General features: G+C 40.8%; 2 protein-coding genes across 2 annotated transcripts; one reads left to right on the top strand and one right to left on the bottom strand.

The window, feature by feature from the left end:
- Nucleotides 1-12,057: 12,057 nt before the first annotated feature.
- On the top strand, nt 12,058-15,086 carry LOC133562031 (uncharacterized). Its single transcript, XM_061915825.1, has 2 exons — nt 12,058-12,957; nt 13,522-15,086. Exons 1-2 carry the CDS (start codon nt 12,130-12,132, stop codon nt 13,846-13,848), a joined length of 1,155 nt encoding a protein of 384 aa, XP_061771809.1. The 5' UTR covers nt 12,058-12,129; the 3' UTR covers nt 13,849-15,086.
- On the bottom strand, nt 13,846-19,307 carry LOC133562030 (uncharacterized). The gene is made up of 5 exons (XM_061915824.1): nt 19,012-19,307; nt 18,304-18,906; nt 17,038-17,169; nt 15,815-16,138; nt 13,846-15,481 (listed from the first exon to the last, which is right to left on the bottom strand). Exons 1-5 carry the CDS (start codon nt 19,090-19,092, stop codon nt 14,420-14,422), a joined length of 2,202 nt encoding a protein of 733 aa, XP_061771808.1. The 5' UTR covers nt 19,093-19,307; the 3' UTR covers nt 13,846-14,419.
- Nucleotides 19,308-19,343: the final 36 nt, after the last annotated feature.

Here is a 19,343-nt window from a genome sequence, read left to right as displayed (position 1 = left end):
GGCAGTGGGTCAGGTTTAAAGGTGCTAGCCATCCCTCCATCCATTTTCTTTCGCTTATCCGAGGTCGGGTTGCAGAGGCAGCAGCCTAAGCAGAGAAGCCCAGACTTCCCTCTCCCCAGCCACTTCGTCCAGCTCTTCCCGGGATCACGATGCGTTCCCAGGCCAGGCGGCAGACTTAGTCTTTCAAATGTGTCCTGCGTCTTTCCCGTGGCCTCTTACCAGTCGGCCTTGCCCTAAACACCTCCCCAGAGAGGAGTCTGGGTGGCATTCTGACCAAATTCCTGAACCTCATCTGGCTTCCCTCGATGTGGAAGAGCAGCGGTTTTACTTTGAGCTTGTCCCTGATGATAGAGCCACTCACCCTATCTCTAAGAGAGAGCCCCGCCACCCGACGAAGGAAACGCATTTCGGCCACTTGAACCCATGTTCTTGTCCTTTTGGTCATAACCCAAAGCGCCTGACCATAGGTGAGGATGGGAACGTAAATGGACCACGAGATTGAGACCTTTGCCTTACGGCTCAGCTTCTTTTTTACCGCAACGGATCAATACAGTGTCCGCATTACTGAAGACGCTGCACCGATCCGCCTGTCGATCTCACGATCCACTCCTCTCTCACTCGTGAACAAGACTCCGGGGAACTTGAACTCCTCCACTTGGGGCAGGATCTCTTCCCCAACCCTTCACACTCGGGTGCCAATCGAACCAGTGAGAGCTGAAGATCCCAGCCAGATGAAGCCATCAGGACCACATAATCTGCAAAAAGCAGAGACCTAATCCTTCAGCCACCAAACCGAATCTCTTCAATGCTCTGGCTGCCCCTAAAAAAGTTGTCCATAAAAGTTAAAAAACAGAATCGTTGACAGAGGGCAGCCTTGGCGGAGTACAAACCTCACTGAAAACGGGTCTGGCTTTCTGCTGATGCGCACCAAGCTCTGACACCGATCATCCAGGCAGTGGAGCGCTACAATTAGACTCCCCACAGGACATCCCGAGGGGACACGGTCGAATGCCTTGTCCAAGTTCACAAAGCACATACTGGTTGGGCAAACTCCCATGCACCCTCAAGGACTCTGCTGAGAATATAGTGCTGGTCCACAGTTCCACGACCAGGACAAAAACCACGCTGCTCCTCCTGAATTCGAGGTTTGACTATCTGGCGTAGCCTCCTCTACAGTAAACCTGAATAGACCTTACCGGGGAGGCTGAGGAGTGTGATCCCACTATAGTTGGAACACACCCTCCGGTTCCTTTTCTTAAAGAGAGGAACCACCACCTTGGTCTGCCAATCCAGAGGTACCGCCCCATATGTATTCACAATTTTGCAGAGTCTTGTCAAACAAGACAGCCCCACAGCAACCAGAGCCTTAAGGAACTCTTGGCAGATCTCATCCACCACCGGAGCCTTGCCACAAAGGAACTTTTTAACTACCTTGGCAACCTCAGCCCCAAAAATTGGAGAGCCCACCACAGATTCCCGGGCACTGCTTCCTCTTAGGAAGACATGTAGGTGGGATTGAGTAGGTCTTCAAAGTACTCCCTCCACAGATCCACAACATCAACAGTCAAGGTCAGTAGCACACCATACTCACCATACACGGATGTTGACAGTGCACTGCTTCTACCTCCTGAGGCAGCGGATGGTGGCCGAGAACTGCATCGCATGTCCTAGTTTTTGCCTCCATGACCTCCAAAACTGCAAGCAGCTTGACCTGTCTGTACCTATCCGCTGTTTCCCGAGTCCCATGATCCAAAAGGACCCGATAAGACTCTTTCTTCAGCTTGACGGCATCCCTCCTCGCTAGTGTCCACCTGCGGGTTTTAGGATTACCCCCACAACAGGGACCAAGCACCTTGCGGCCACAGCTCCGACAGGCCGCTTCGACAATAAAGGTGCGGAACATGGTCCACTCGGACTCAATATGCAGCGCCTCCCTCGTGACATGTTCAAAATTCTTCCGTAGTTGGGAATTTAAATTCTCTCTGACGAGAGACTCTGTTAACACCGTTGCCAACTCACCACAAGGTGGTGATTGGTAAAAAGCTCCGCCCCTCTCTTCACCCGAGTGTCCAAAACATGAGACCGAAAATCCGATGACACAACTACAAAGTCGATCATGAAACTGCACACAAAAATCCAATCACTCCTCTTTAGGTTTCACTGTCAAAATGTGGCTGCTTGACTTTTGACATGAACAAGAAAGTTTGATCATATTACGCCTATACTGGCTCACCTGCACTGGCTTCCTGTGCACTTAAGATGTGACTTTAAGGTTTTACTACTTACGTATAAAATACTACAGGGTCTAGCTCCATCCTATCTTGCTGATTGTATTGTACCATATGTCAAGAATATGGCAAGAAATCTGTGTTCAAATAACTGCGGCTTATTAGTGATTCCCAGAGCCCAAAAAAAGTCTGGGGGCTTTAAAGCGTTCTATTCGGGCTCCGGTACTCTGGAATGCCCTTCCGATAACAGTTAGAGATGCTACCTCAGTCGAAGCATATAAGTCCCATCTTAAAACTCATTTGTATACTCTAGCCTTTAAATAGACCCCCCTTTTAGAACAGTTGAACTGCCATTTCTTTTCTGCTCTGCCCCAACCCCTCCAAGGTTTCTTATTGTCATCACAATGGTTTGAGTTTTCTCTTGCCCTGATGTGGGATCTGATCCGAGGATGTCGTTATGGCTTGTGCAGCCTTTTGAGACAATCGTGATTGATTGATTGATTGATTGATTGACTGTCGTTGCCAATATGAGCGTTAAGCTCACAGAGCAGAACACTCTCCAGTACTCCCTCAAGGGAATCAAAAAAGGGTGGGTACTCTGTGCTGCTGTTTGGTGTGTAAGCACAAACAACAGTCAGGACCCGTCCCCCCACCAGAAGGCGAAGGGAAGCTACCCTCTCGTCTACTTTACAACATCGTATTATCCATTTTTCTTCAATTAATTCATATGATACAAGCTGGGGAAAAATTGCTGTGACATATACGTAACATCTGGCTTTCAGTGAGGATGGCTGAGACTGCAAATGTGGGCCAACGCGGTCTGTGGTAAATCCCCTATTACTCAGCAAAAAAGGGTCAGGATTCTTATGGGTTAAATTAAATACTGGTAAATGAGTAGAATGTACCGCAGAAAGATCTAAGTCTGTTGGAGATAAGCTGAAGACAACATTAAAAAAACATGAACTCCATGCTTAGCCCCAGTTTCTCCTACTACATGAGGCTTCTGATGAAATACCAAAGCTGAAAACTGATCATCAATGGGAAATCAAAGGGGCTCCACAAAATGTACTTTGAATTTATTATCGGTGACTTAAAGTATTTTGTTAGCACATCTGCATGGTCTCCCTGTTGCTCGTGTGGGCTTAGGCTAGTTCCCATCATTCAGACACATCATGTAAGATAATTGAAGACTCTAAATCAGGTGTGTCCAAACCCTTTCTCCAGTGGGCCGCATACTGAAAAGTCTATGCATGCAGCAGCCATTTTGTTATTTTTTTGTTCTGTAAAAATATGGTAAAAACAGAAATGATACATTTTTAAATATTGCTTGTGTTGTTACACGTGACAATATTTGTTATATACGATACCGATATTGGAGCCTTGAGTATTGGCCGATACTGATGATACATTTTTGGGAAAGGTTTGATCAAGTGAAATTACTCAAACAAAGAACAATCATCTGATACGTTGTTGGGCAAGGTTTGATAAAGTGAAAGTACTCTAATAAAGAATAATCATATGCATGGAAATGCTCTTACCTATTTATTGTTAACTGTCTGAAATTGACGTATGCTGTCTTTAGGTTGAAGTATAGTGGTAATTTTTCAGTGACACCTTCTTGGCCACATAATGGCCCAACCATAATGAGGGGAGAAGTAGAAGGAGCCATAAAAGCCTAAAACCTGACAAGTCCCTGTAGTGGAGGTGACGACACCATCAAAGCCCTTACAGAAATATGCCGACTTATATGGAAAGAAAAGAAGTGTCTGTAGCAATGGACACAATAACTTGTTACCCATTCTAAAGAGAGGGAACCTCAAAAAATGTGAGAATTATAGGACCATAAGCCTCATTAGTCACTGTGGAGGGGGCATGGCCTACGGGCCTGCAGCGAGGCGGGGTGTGCCAGGATCGGCCTCGAAGTCAGCGACAGGTGCGTAGATGGCCCACCTGGGCCTTGTTATCTAATCACCTGCCGTTCTGTATAAGCAGCAAACCGGGAGGAGAGAGGTTGTTGGAACTGGGGGAGAGCGAGAGCACAACGAACATTGACCAAAAGACGACTGCTGAAAAGCACCAAAGACTTGTTCTGAAGAATAAAACTGTCTTGTAAACAATGAAACGGGCTCGCCTAGAAATGCTTGGTGGTCTGGAGGACCCACTGGAAGAGCTTCCACAGTCACCCAAGCAAAGGTATGATATGAATAATTCTCAACCGCCTCAAAGCAAAGTCTGAAGAACTATTATCAGAAGAACAGGCAGGTTTCAGAGCAGGACACAGTTCAATGGAACAAATCTTCAACTGTAGGATACTCATGGAAAAACACATCGAACATCAGAGAGACCTGTTTCACAACTTCATTGATTTCAAAAAGGCATTCGGTCGTATATGGCACGAAGGGCTCTGGCACACACTAAAATAATTCAATATAGAAAACGGGCTCATACAAGTCACTCAGTCACCTCTGTGATAAAGGCACCAGCCCAGTCCTCTTTAACAACCAAATAGGACAGTTCTTCCAAACCACAGTACGTGTGAGGTAAGGATGTATTCTCTCCCCCACCTTGTTCAACCTATTCCTAGAGAGAAGGGCCCATCAGCAATCTATGTTTTGCAGATGATATCGACCTCTTGGCAGGCTAAAACTCTGAACTGCAGGACCTTACAAACAAATTATGCACAGCACCTGGTGCCTATGGAATGGAGGTCAGCACAGCCAAATCAAAGGTACTGGTGAACACCTCAAAGATCTCAAGGGCCAACATAATGATGGATGGGGAACAACTGGAGGAAGTGTCCAGATTTAAATACCTGGGAGCAACACTGTCCAAAGATGCCAAATGCGATGCAGAAATCCGCATTCGGATCGCTATAGCAACAGCAGCAATGACCAAACTAAGCAAAATATGAAAAAGCAACATTAACTTCAAGACAACGTTCAAACTTTACAGATCCCTAATAACAACAACATTATTGTATGGATGCGAGACCTGGACAATCCTGGTAGAAACAGAACGAAAAATACAAGCCTTTGAAAACAAATGCCTCAGAGGAATACTCAAGATAACATACCACAGACACAATACCGATGATTAGGGGCAAGGGGAAGTCGAAAGACTCTTTGGTCACCAAGAAGCAGAGCACTGTAGGCTACATGTTGTGTTGCATGAGTTCTATGGAGGGTTACCTGAGTAGCTTGTTTGGTCATGTGCTCCATGCCCTGCCCTTTTTCGAGTGACATCATCCACGCATGTTATTATACACTATTCCTGGGATTGAGTCAGCCGGGGAAATGCTCCAGCTCACCCATAGCCCTGAACAGGATACAAATGAGAAAAGTAGTGAATGAATATACTGTATTGTTCTCTTATAATATTGTGAAGGGAACTACAACTACAGTAAAACATTATGTTGATCCTCACCGAGCCTCTGACTTAGCTTTAAGATAGTGAAACACGTCTTCAGGTCTAACTTAGGGAATTACTAAGGTTGAAATCCTTTTGTTTACACAACCCTGTAGGGATTAAGCTTCATCCTCTCCCTATTTCCATACTGTATTATGAAACCACCGCAAGTTTCGGAGGATTTATAGAAGACCGCAGCAGGAATTGAGAGGGTAGCTTTTTTCCCCCCGACTAGACCAAATTGATGGTTACTGCACGAGTGGACATTTGTATTGTATTAAGACTCCAGAGAATCCCAATTAAAAAGCCCAATGCTGCATTACCTTGTGGGACAAACACAAGACTGCTAGAGTCTAAGCAGCAGCAGCAGTAGCACTGAGCCATGCAGGGATTGGGAAGCTGTTTGCTATGCACTGCTTTTTGCTCTCGATGTAATGACATGTACACAACGTGTTGTACTATGATTGAAAAATGTCAAGTTTTGACTACTTTGAGAGATATTTAGCAGCACAATTAAGGAAAGTTATTGCACCTTCCAATATAAAATGATCTAAATAGTATGGTATAGTTTATTTCAAACATAAGTCAACCAATCAATCAACCAAAGTGTATATATATATATCCCTTGATCACAGGTGCCTTGAACAATTGCAAAAAGGTACATCACATGTTTCCAGATTCTCATTACAGCATGTCCAAACAGGAGTAAGAAGAGGCAGATCTTATTTAATCCTACCCTTTTTCTGGGGCGGCATAGCTCGGTTGGTAGAGTGGCCGTGCCAGCAACTTGAGGGTTGCAGGTTCAATTCCCGCTTCCGCCAACCTAGTCACTGCCGTTGTGTCCTTGGGCAAGACACTTTACACACCTGCTCCCAGTGCCACCCACACTGATTTAAATGTAACTTAGATATTGGGTTTCACTATGTAAAGCGCTTTGAGTCACTACAGAAAAGCGCTATATAAATATAATTCACTTCACTGTTGCACAGAAATGTCCAACAATTTAGTTTGTTCACTTCCTGTGCTCAATCTGTTACACAAACAAATGGATAAATGAGTAATGAAATAAATCAATAATTAATAAAGTTCACAATTAGCATAAATGAATAGGTCAGTAAGTTGTGAATGACATAATAACACGAATAAGATTAACACTTTTTTTTAATATGTCTATAATGATTCTTTTTCTTTGTGCTTTATAAACATTTTTCTCCAAGATTATGTTTTTCCTCTTTTGTTTGGGTAGAACTATTGTACTGTTCTTGGGTAGCAGGTTATATTTTGCTTTAGTTTGTACATCTTTTTTGCTGTTTGCAAATGCACCAAATCATTGAATTTAAATATTTTTTATTTGATTAGTACAAGGATCTAATGTTATTTGTATCCAACATTACGTATTATTCTAACTGACCATTTGTATTACACAATTGGTGATTGAAACATACTTATTAGAGATGCGCGGTTTGCGGTCTCATCCGCGGATAAACCGCGGGTCGGGCGGGTGACATGAGGAAAAATAGATTTTAATTAGATTCGGGCGGGTGGCGGTTGAACCATTCGGAAATATTTGATATACATGGTTCTGGGATCGGTATCCTTTACAATTCAAAGAGCCATTTAAGAACCCGTGTCACAAAGCGAAGAAGACAATAGGAGACGCTACTATTATTCTCTAGAATGACTGTCGGCAGTCACCCATTTAATAAGTATTGGGGCGTGTTATGAACCCATTGGCTTTTTCGCCTTCTACAACATGTACGATCTGCTTGTCAGTCCAGCAACATGTTGTGTATGGCTTCAGCAGACACACGCACATGACTGCAAGGCATACTGGGTGACACAGAGTACACTAATGGTTGTAATAAAAACAATTTTAACACTCATCGTAATATGCGCCACACCGAACAAGATTGACAAACACATTTCGGGAGAACATCCTCACAGTAACACAACATAAACGCAACACAACAAATACCCAGAATCCTTTGCATCCATGACACAATCTGACTATTTCGTACACCCTACTAGCAGCAACCCCACCCCCCCCCCCCCCCCCCCCCGGAATGCGTCGGAAAGGTGGGCGGGGTAGGGGGCGCGGGGGTGTAAAACATATTTAGGAAGTGTCTCGGATGCAAAAGATTCTGGGTATTTGTGTTGCGTTTATGTTGTGTTACTGTGAGGATGTTCTCCCAAAATGTGTTTGTCATTCTTGTTTGGTGTGGCTTCACAGCGAGGCGCATATTAGTAAGAGTGTTAAAATTGTTTATATCACAACCATCAGTGTACTCTGTATCACCCAGTATACCTTTCAATCTTATACGTGTGATTGCTGAAGCTACATATAACATGTTACTGGATTAACAATCAGTTTGTACATGTTATTGAAGGTGCCAAAGGCAATGGCTTCACAGCACGCCCTTCTTGATATCAGGATGAACGCCATTGGATATTCGCGAGAACGTTGGCGGCTCCCAATGACTTCATTTCTCTGTGATACGGGTTTAAATAGCTCTGTGATTGGTAAAGGTGGCCGACCTCTGATGTAATTCAACGGGCGGGTGGCGGGCGGTTGTGGGTCTGATAAAATGTTGGTTCGGGTGGACGGCGGGTGTATGAGGACTTTGGTGATGCGGTTGCGGATGATAAACACTTGTGAATTCAAAAATTAACTTGTAACAAAGAGTGGGCCCTCTCCGCTCATTGCTGTCTTCGCCAATAAGATTTAAATGAAGGTATATGTTAACTGTCTGTTTGTCTATTTCATTCATCATTTATATATACTTAATTATTTTCTGTGCGTAAAACTAAACAAATTCTCTATAAAATGTGTTATATGTTAATATTATTGGGTGTGTGGGATGCATTCATTTGGTGTATGTAATTTAATATAGAAAATCGTACAATTCAGTTTTTGTCAAAGCTTTAGAATGGATTAATAAGAAAAAAACGAGGTCCAAGAGTATTTTGTTTCTATGTTGCATTGCAATGGCCACAGTGAAACCCAAACCATTGTAACCAAACACTTATAAGTGTCTGGTGTCAGAATGTGCCAACACCTGCAGTTTTAGTTTCACTTGGCCGCATATTGTGATTTCATCAATCTGTGGCGCTGCCTTATCATTAGGGTTACAGCTTTTTTTGACAACCTGCTGCATTCCGTGGATAACCTTCAGTCCCCTGCCTGCCATTGTGTGTTTATCAGCTGCGCATCATGCTGAAACCCAATCCATCACTTCTCATTCATGTGGACATATGAAGACTCGCTGCCTGTACCTTGAAGGTAAGTTGGAGTAACATTTGTGTAACTGCTAAATGTAAATCATGTTGCCACTGTGCAGCATGATGCATAAGTGTGTGTGCTTCAATCAATCAAATCAAAAATACAACATACTTTATTGTCCCTCTTAAGATAATTTGTCTTGGACTCAGTAACTGTGCCAAAAATGCCAGAACTTTATCTTTATAGCACGTTCATTCACAGGTAAGTTGCAACACAAAGTGATTTACACCAATTTAAAAGTATGCCAATTATGAATACGCATGCATGCACACACAGCACAGTTGACAATATATATATATATATATATATATATATATATATATATATATATATATATATATATATATATATATATATATATATATATATACATATATATATATATATATTAGGGCTGGGCAACGATTAAAAATTGTAATCAAAGTTAATCGCACTATTTCTCCGATTAATCGCGATTAACTGCATTGTATACGCACAGCCCAATAATGAATTCAAAAGTACTGTGTAGTGCACCTTTATTGGAATATTCTCCCACATGAACAAAAACGCCAAAACATTTGTTGTGCAAACACAATTTAAATCAGTCCTTGTTAAACAGTAGCAGTTAAATAGCATATTTTATGAAAATCAACTCAAAAAATGTAAATACAAATATTTAGGCTTATTGCCACTGCCGGGGTATTTAAGTTATCCTGTTTGTTATGGAAAATAAATATAATCTACATACAAATCTCTGAGCCACAATCATAACATCTGAACAGGCAATTTCTGAGGTAACAGCAGAATTTTTTTTTTTATCAGGGATCTTATGTTTAAAAAACCTATATTATAGGTAGTGGGCTGTTTTAGGGAATTTTTGATCAAATTATCCGTAGTAGCAATATTAATAATGTTGTGTTTATTCTGCGTAGTGCACTTAAAATAATTATGACCATATCTAGGAATTGATATGATGGGAATTTTCCGATTGTTTGCTTGGTGCTTTGATAAACTGAACGCATATACATGGTACTATATTGTGATATGAGCCAGGGGAAAAAAGAACTACCCTACCCAGCATGCAACAGGAGTGACGAGCATGCGCGGTATCCCGGTATAGGTTGTGTCGCCATGACGGCATCTTGTATGTTGTTATATGCACGCTCTGAATGTAAACATTAAGAACTTATCCAACACTCCTCGTCTGCATTATTGATAAATAGACAGACAACACATATACTCCGCTGCTTCACAGGCTGCTGGATGTAGCCGGCAATGTATTCCCATGCTAGCTAGCCGGTCTAGCAAGCACGCGTCATTCAGTCCAAAACGGACCGATCTATCCACATCCAGAATTGTCTGGCGGTCGTAAGTGATCCCGGAGTGACCACGCTGTAAGCCAGCCATGAAATTTGCAGAATTGTCCGGTATTTTTGCAAAATGTTCCATTTACCAAGAACATCCGGGCGATGCTATGTTGTTAAGAAAAGGCGTTAACAAAATAAAAGCATGTAAACAACATACGCAAATGTGCGATAAAATAATTGTCGGCGTTAATAGATTGATGAGTTAACTCGTAATTAACGCGTTAATTTGCCCACCCCTATTATATATATATATATATATATATATATATATATATATATATATATATATATATATATATATATATATATATATATATATATATATATATATATATATATATATATATATATATATATATATATATATATATATATATATATATATATATATATAGCCATCCCTCCATCTATCCATTTTCTACTGATTGTCTCTCTCGGGGTTGAAGGGGTGGTTGGAGCCTATCCCAGTTGCATTCAGGGTACACCCTCCTTCCTACACATATATACATATATAAAATTAAAGTAGTGTATAAAAAAATAAAGAAGAGAATAGATTAAGAACAGAAAATAGTAATAACAATGATGGTGATAATGGTATTAAATAGAACAGAAAATAAGAAAATTAAAATAATAACCTGCGATGAGGTGGCGACTTGTCCAGGGTGTACTCCGCCTTCCACCCGATTGTAGCTGAGATAGGCACCAGCGACTCCCCGCCACCCCAAAGGGAATAAGCGGTAGTAAATGTATGGATGGGATGGTCTTCAAGACCTACTGTCTTGACCTGTCGCAGCTGGTCTGACTTTAATTGTGTTTCCTTATATTGCCATATTTGTATCCTTTCCAGCGCTCTTATTTGTATTCCACTTCCTGGTTGGTTCTATCACTCCTCTGTCTTGAGCACTGTCACCCTCAGCTGTTTCTGAATGGCAATCTGGGCACATCTTTTTCGGGTTCCCAATCAGGCGACTTTATATAACCTCTAGACAGGGCTGGTTTGTTACGGTATGTCAGTAACTCTCGTTGTTTGCTTTGCCGATTGCTCCGAATGCTTCCTTGCTGCATAGCACGCCTGCATAACTTTATTTGCTTCCTGTGCACTTCTCTGTTGCACAATTGTTGAGGAATTATAATATTCTTACCTGAATGTTGTCTCTTGTCTCCACATCTTGGGGTCACAGCTGCAGCAGTAATACAAAACCATGACACCTATGTGCTAAAACCTCTGTTTAGTTTTGGTTGAGCTGTAGGAAACACACTGTCATCAATGAGTTCCATCCATCCATGACGTCTAAAATGCAGTTAAAAAGGGTTTTTATTGGGGACTACAGGAGGCACGTCAATGTCCAACTGTGTTTCATTAGCGTAACTGTGGAAAATATCTAGAAAGATTAAAAAGAGTGGGGCCTAAAATTGAGCCTTGAGGAAGACTACACTTAGTTCTTTCAGGGTTTACCGTACGCAAAAATAATAACTGCCACACCTTTTCGACATGAAAACATATTTTTGACATGAAAACAAGTTTAAATTATATATTTTATGAATGGATATACTGTTTATAGTTTATTATTTACGTTTATAATCATAAAAATACGGAGCCCCTAAAGGGACATGGGGATTTTTTTTTTTAGACATGTATCTCGTGCGCACGAGAAACTATCTCGTGGCCACGAGAAAGTTTCTCGTGGCCACGAGAAACTTTCTATAAAAAAAATAAAAACTTTTTTTTTTTTTTTTTGAATAAAAAGTTTCTCGTGCGCACGAGATAGTTTCTCGTGCGCACGAGATAGTTTCTCGTGCGCACGAGATAGTTTCTCGTGCGCACGAGAAAGCATTGGATGCGTGCGTGTGGTTTGAGGTGTGTGTTAAAATGGCAGTTCAGGAGTTAATTCGGCTGTATTTCCAACTCGGACTTCATTGTAAGGACATTGCTGCTTTGCTTGCAAGTCGTCATCGGTATATTGTGTCTGAAAGACATTTAAAACGAATTATGAAGGCATGTAGTCTGTTTCGGAGCAAAGGATACACCTCTTTGGATTGCGTGGTAGATTTCATTCAGCAGCAGTTACAAACAAGTGGCCTGCTGTGTGGATATAGGTGGATGTACACTAAATGCAAGGAGGATGGATTACACGTCAAGAAAGAAGAAGTACGCTTAATTCTTAAAGAACTTGACCCGAGGGGTGTTGAACTCAGAGCAAGGAGACGGCTCCATCGTCGCAACTATTTCGCAAAAGGGCCCAATTATATTTGGCACTTTGACTCTTATGACAAACTGAAACCATTTGGTATCTGTATAAACGGCTGTATTGACGGATTCTCCCGGAAAATTATCTGGATGAATGCATTTACGACCAGCAGTGACCCAAAAATCATTGGAGGCTACTATATGGAGGCAGTGAAGAAATTTGGTGGTTGTCCGAGGATTGTCAGAGGCGATCGGGGCACTGAAAATGTTAAAGTCAGAGACTTTCAGCGTTTTCTCCGTCGCAACATTGATGACGGTTCTGGTATTGACAGCTACATCGAAGGGGCAAGCACAGCAAATCAGCGCATAGAGAGTTGGTGGGGTTTCCTCAGAAGAGAATCAATGGAGTTCTATATCTCTATCTTCACTGACCTGAAGGACCGTGGTTTGTTCGGTGGCACATACTTGGACCGAGGTCTAATTCAGTTCTGCTTTATGAGCTTCATTCAGGTAAGCGACAATGCATTGTTTTATCTATTTTCTGATGTTTTTATTGACTGGCATGCACACACATGTAATATAGCAAGTGCATCTCTTTTTTACAAGCGGGCTGCAGAGATGGAATGAATCAACAGTACAACAGTGCCATCTAACGGAAAAACTACTGAATTACATTTTCGTTTTTGTCTTTTAACATCCTTCCATGAGCAGACAGTGGGTGTGAATATTAGCACTTGTGTCTCATGTCTATGTGTCTTCTTAATTACTGTTATTGGTGTCCTACAATACCCTATTAATTCATCATCAGTGTCGGGGGGTTTGGTAGCCCTAATAACCCCCCCCCCCCCCCCGTACAAGCATAGTGGGCAGCAAACTGTTTTTATTCATTTATGTTTATTAATTTATATATTTATATTTGGCCTTTTCCTCTCATTTTCTCCTAACGTCATCAAAAACCTCAAGATTTAACATAATTTATTTGAAGTAATCTCATAACTAAATTAAAGAGCACATGATGATAATAACAAATTGCATATTAATGTACTTTTCTTTCTCTCTGTACTGTTTTTCCAGGATGAATTAGACGAGACCATCAATGTGTGGGATGCACATGTCATCAGACCATCAAAGAATGACAGGGTGCCCAGTGGTCGCCCCCGAATCATGTACATGTTCCCAGAACTCTACACAACTTGTGATTGCATTTCCCCAGTGGACAGAGCTGATGTACAGTTGTGTCAGAGTAACTGCACATTTCGACCAGCAGTGCCATGTGACACAGACATCTACAACATCTGCAACATTCTGATGGCAGAGTCACAGCTGCATCTTCCAGCTGATGCTTATCAGGCATTGGATTTGTACCTTCACTTGAGGAATGAGATAACATCAACTCTCTAATTTGAGATGGATTTTTATTCAGATTATTCAGAGCTACAACATGTCCACACTGACTACACTTGAACAGTGCTATGCCACAAACATTAAGAACATTTTGCAGCAAAACTGAGGTGCAAATAGGATTGATATGTCACTATATGCACACTGACTGCAAAGAGAAACAAGGCAGGACATGAAAGAGGAAATGAACAGAACTGAACAACCATTAGAAATGTATTGTACTTGCATTGAACATGAACTTGTTTGTTGAATGATGACATAAATTCTGAACATTATTCAGAATAACAATTGTATAAAAGATGCACATGAAAATGTAATAATTGTACAAAAAGGGACATTTACCTATGAGAACAGACCCTGCTGACTTATCAAAATTATTAAACTGTCTTGTGGAAAAAAAAATGAATCTCAATGTACTAACAATTTACAGAAAAAAATAAGAAAATAAAACAATTTTAAAAATGTAAACGGTCTCTGTTTTAATAAGAACAATAAATGAAAATCTGTAGAAACAGTTTTGCATCAGACAAATGCAAAACTCAGTGTAGAAGATAGATGTGCTTTCCATTCACTACACAATATCCATTGTGAAGCAGTCACCAGACAAGACATTATCAAATTCTTTGCGAAACTCAGGGTATGTGATGTAAGTGCATGGTAACTCAAGAACTGCTCCACATGTGTGTGCTACAGGCCTGCGACTTAAACCACACAATGTGTTAAAAATGACTTCAATTGTGTCTTTGCACAGCACAGTAGATCCTGTGCAGAAGCGTAAGAAAATCTCCAATTTTCTTTGGTCGATGCTTCTCACATACCGTAGCAGGTGGTTAAGAGCAGTCTGCTCTTGTGGATTTAGGCTTTCAAGTGATGATTTTATCATCTGGGCCACTTTCTTGTTAGTTGGCCTCTTAGATTCATATATCTCCATTATGTTGTCTGTGGTTATGAGCGTTGGCATAGCATTATGAACACTGGAGTGGAAACAGTCAATTATAAACTTTGGCTCTTGAAGAAGAGCTTTGTGGGCCATTGTTAAAATAGCAGCCCGTAAATTGTTTTTAGGGGGCAGGCAGTGTGATCCCATTCTGGAGAAGACATCAAGTAAGTCCTCCTCAACAGTTTCATCAATGGTACCCTGTAGTGCTTTTTCAAGCGACACACGCTCATTTTCTGAAAGAAATCTGGCAAATGACATCATTAATAGTTCTTCATCCACTGAGCTAACTCCTTTACAACAGGCAAGAACAAAGGCTGGTGACAGTCTGATTGGTAGGATTTTGTGGTCCAGGTATCCTTTCAACCACACTCTTCCGAGCGCTTGCCATTTCTTCTCAGAATAGTCTGGTCGTAGCCTGGGTACTCGTTCATCTTCCCCCTCACACTGGTCCAAGAAGTGGTCCCAGAATGCGGAGTACGCCTCTCTTGACACACCATCACTGTCCATAGCTTTCTCATTTGTAAACTCCATTCTTAGACGAGCATTCAGTACTTTTGGATCCATGAAGACATTAAGGACATCATCAACTATGTTTACTCGTCTTAATTTCAAAATAAGGATTTCTTTGTCAAATGGATCTGGTGATGCTGGAAGACAGCTTGATGATACAGGACCATCATTGAATGTGGAATGCTGCAAGATATTTTAAAAAGGTAATTAAGTGTGATTATTGATTGATTAATCCTTTTGTGAACAGAAAAGAATCAAAGATTTTGACAATCAATGTATCAAATAGCATGCAAAAATGGTGATAATGTTGTGGTTTTAAATTTGCCGCTTTTCTATTTCATACAACGATGCATTAAATTACAAATGAGTTTTGGAATGGTTGGATGAAACATGAATCTAAAAACATATGCTTAGGATGAAAGATCTTCGGATGGTAATGTTACAGTTTTTGTACATTTTAAAAATGTAAAATGTAACAATTTTACAGGACTGTAAGACGTTAGTGCTACATTGTACCTGCATGCTGCTCAAGTCATGTGGATTCCAGGGAAGTGTGGTGTCTTGAGAATCACTATCATCACCAACAATGGGTCCAAACTTCACTTCAGAGTCCTCAAGAGATTGTTGAATGGCAGGATTAAGAGGGGAATCTGAGACATCACTTAACAACTGGTCTGCATCTTGACTTGGCACAGGCGTTAAACAGTCATCTTCAGATCCATGCCTTCTTGTTGACTGCTGAGTATGACTGCCAACATCCTCAGTAGGTTGTGTATGCAGGAGCTCTGTGTTACCCATCTCAGGAGTTGCTGATCTTGACTGGCTGATTGTCTCTCTTCTCTATTGATCATTTCATATAAAAAACAAGAAAACAAACAAATGTATTATCCATCCATCCATCCATTTTCTACCGCTTATTCCCTTTAGGGTGGCGGGGGGCGCTGGTGCCTACTCAGCTACAATTGGGCGGAAGGCAGGGTACACCCTGGATAAGTCACCACCTCATCGCAGGGCCAACACAGATAGACAGACAACATTCACACTCACATTCACACACTAGGGACCATTTAGGGTTGCCAATCAACCTATCATATTATCTATAGTTTGAATAATCTCATCCAAGCTGCCGGGTACTCCGGCTTCCTCTCACTTCCAAAGACATGCACCTGGGGATAGGTTGATTGGCAACACTAAATTGGCCCTAGTGTGTGAATGTGAATGTTGTCTGTCTATCTGTGATGAGGTGGCAACTTGTCCAGGGTGTACCCCACCTTCCGCCCAAATGCAGCTGATAGGCACCAACAACCCCCGCGATCCCAAAAGGGACAAGCGGTAGAAAATGGATGGATGGATGGAAGCTGCTATATATATTCATGTGACTATAACACTCTGCACCTGAGTAAATTATTTGGTGTATGCATTTTTACTTAATGTAGGATAACATTTAAAGCATTCACAGACTTCCATCTTAACTACAGATTTAAAACTAAAACTATAAATTATGGTTTCTTAAAGGCCATTTCTGTGCCCTCATATATTTCACCTGTGATTTATAATAGACATAGCTCCTGTGTCATGCAGATTTAATTTAAATGACACTACAGGAAACTATAACTATAAAAATATGTTTGAATTTTAATGAATACTGAACATTTTGGTACAATAAAATCTTCAGACAACACAAGTTCAGTACTGTTTAGCAAAGACTGGTTCCCTAAAAATGCAATACGAGTGCTTACTTGTTCATGGTTTTGCTGCATTGAGCCACTTGGAGATAGATCTAAATCAGAGGAGCTCTCTGGATGATCCACTTCATTGAGTCTCCTGGTCTTGTTCCTCAAGGATCGTGTCTTCATTGTCCTAGACCTAGCCTATAAAACGGTGAGCAGCAAATTGTGAGCAGCACATTGTGAGCTTATACAGACTTGACATAGAAATAAGACACTAGATTTATCCTAAAAAAAAAAGACATCTGTGAAAGTACAGATCACATTGAATAAGACCACAGGTAAGAAAGCAAACGTGAATATCAACATCATATCCGTCATATAAGACAGGTGTGGTACACAACCATAATCAGTATTGGCGCTAGGAATTTTCAAAATGGGGCCCCACACTAAATTTTGGGGGTTCCACTTTTTTGTAAGCTTTTTAAAACAAATGATAAATGTATGCATTATCCTGTTATATCTCACATTCTGTACTGTGTTTTGGAAAAAGGTTGTTATCGACGTTACTTAATCCATTAAACAAACAATACAAAAGAAAACACATTTTAATGCATATGTAAATGTCTTCAGTTATAAACATTCATTCACATTCTTCTTTCCTTCATGGATTCTAACTTAATTTGTTTCTGTATTATTATTTAATAAGTGGTAGGTGTATTTATTTCAGTATAAAAGTGTTAACACTTTTTTGCTTGGGTCATGAAATGATGATAATGGTGTGCCAGGGCATACATACATTTTCGTTTGTTTGTTTTATACCCTTTTTGTCAAACAAAACTATGTTTTTTTGTGGCAAACAAACATCCATCCATCCATCCATTTTCTACTGCTTGTCCCTTTCCGGATCACAGGGGGTGCTGGAGCCTATCTCAGCTGCCTAGGATAGCTCAATAATTCATAAAAACATACATTTTCATTCAATATTATGTTTTGAGCAATGACAGTTTTAAAGAAAAAACAGCTTTGTTTTATTAGTCAACAGTGCACCTTTTTCTAAATTACATTTCACCTCTAAACTTTTTCATTCCACTTTTGTTATTTTTTGTTTATTTTATTAGTATTTTTAGAATGTGACGTGGGCCTTTAAAACATTAGCTGTGGGCCGCAAATGGCCTCCGGGGCACACTTTTGACACCCCTGCTAGAGATAATAAAACATTAAATCTGATAAGTCTGTGGATAAAAAGCAGAGCCTGGCGACGCATGCAATCAATATAAATGGAATACCTACAGTAATCTATGTATTGATATCACAAATGTGGCAGAGGATAATTACCTTCAGCGGCGTTTTCTGTGTTGGCTCCATGTCCGATGATTCATCAGAGAGAAGTAGAATGTTGTTAGACTTGGTGGCTGTGTAGACGCGTAGCATTTTTAGTTTAGTCTGTTCGTACAGCTGGCCCACCGTGACTTCACGGGGCACAGGACTGTGACTGTAATCACAAATGTCAAACTCGAAGTCTTCTATCAGTCCTTTTGATGAATGCCCATTTGCAAAAAACAAGCATTTGCCTGTCTCCAACAGTTCACCCATAGTCACTGATTTCTGGACCGACAGATTCCGTGTTCCTCCTCCTTTTCTCGTTCTAACCTGGTGATACATTCCACTCTCAAAGTGGAGCCATCCCATTTCAACCCGCCGGGTGATTTTGGCTGCATTTTTTTGGCCAGTAGCGGTGCCTTGTACAGTATTAGGAGTTCTTAACCTGTCTCTTAATTTCTGCATGAGGGAGGACTTCACTGTCTCGGCTCCACCCGACTCTTCGTTTGTCACAGTTCTTTGACGGCAAAATGCTCTGAGCTCAAGTCGATCCCCATATCTTTCGATATACTTGCTTAACTCCTTATCTGTCATAATGCCTATGACATTGGTGTCGATCTGTAAAAAGCAAAACGTTTGCTAAATGGTATTTCCTACAGTAAAATAGCAACATTAAAAGTAGGCTATTTCTTACTTTATATAAAAGTTAATAAGTTTCCTCACCTTGTCTTCTTTTAGTTTGTTGATGACACTTTCAGGTATATTCCGCATTTGAAGGAACATGAATAAATCTACTGCAGCCATCTTTGTTTAATAACAGGTATCAAAACTGCTGAGCAACGGGAGATTATGGGCGAGGGAACGTCTTTGTTGGAAATAGAGCCGCATAAACTCCTAAACTGCCATTTTAAAACACACCTCAAACCACGTGCACGCATCCAATGCTTTCTCGTGCGCACGAGAAACTTTCTCGTGGCCACGAGATAGTTTTTATTTAAAAACATTTTTTTTAATTTTTTTAAATAAAAAGTTTCTCGTGGCCATGAGAAACTTTC

Source organism: Nerophis ophidion, linkage group LG11 (assembly GCF_033978795.1).
Source record: "Nerophis ophidion isolate RoL-2023_Sa linkage group LG11, RoL_Noph_v1.0, whole genome shotgun sequence".
Classification (NCBI taxonomy): domain Eukaryota; kingdom Metazoa; phylum Chordata; class Actinopteri; order Syngnathiformes; family Syngnathidae; genus Nerophis; species Nerophis ophidion.
This window is presented reverse-complemented; position numbering and strand designations above follow the sequence as displayed.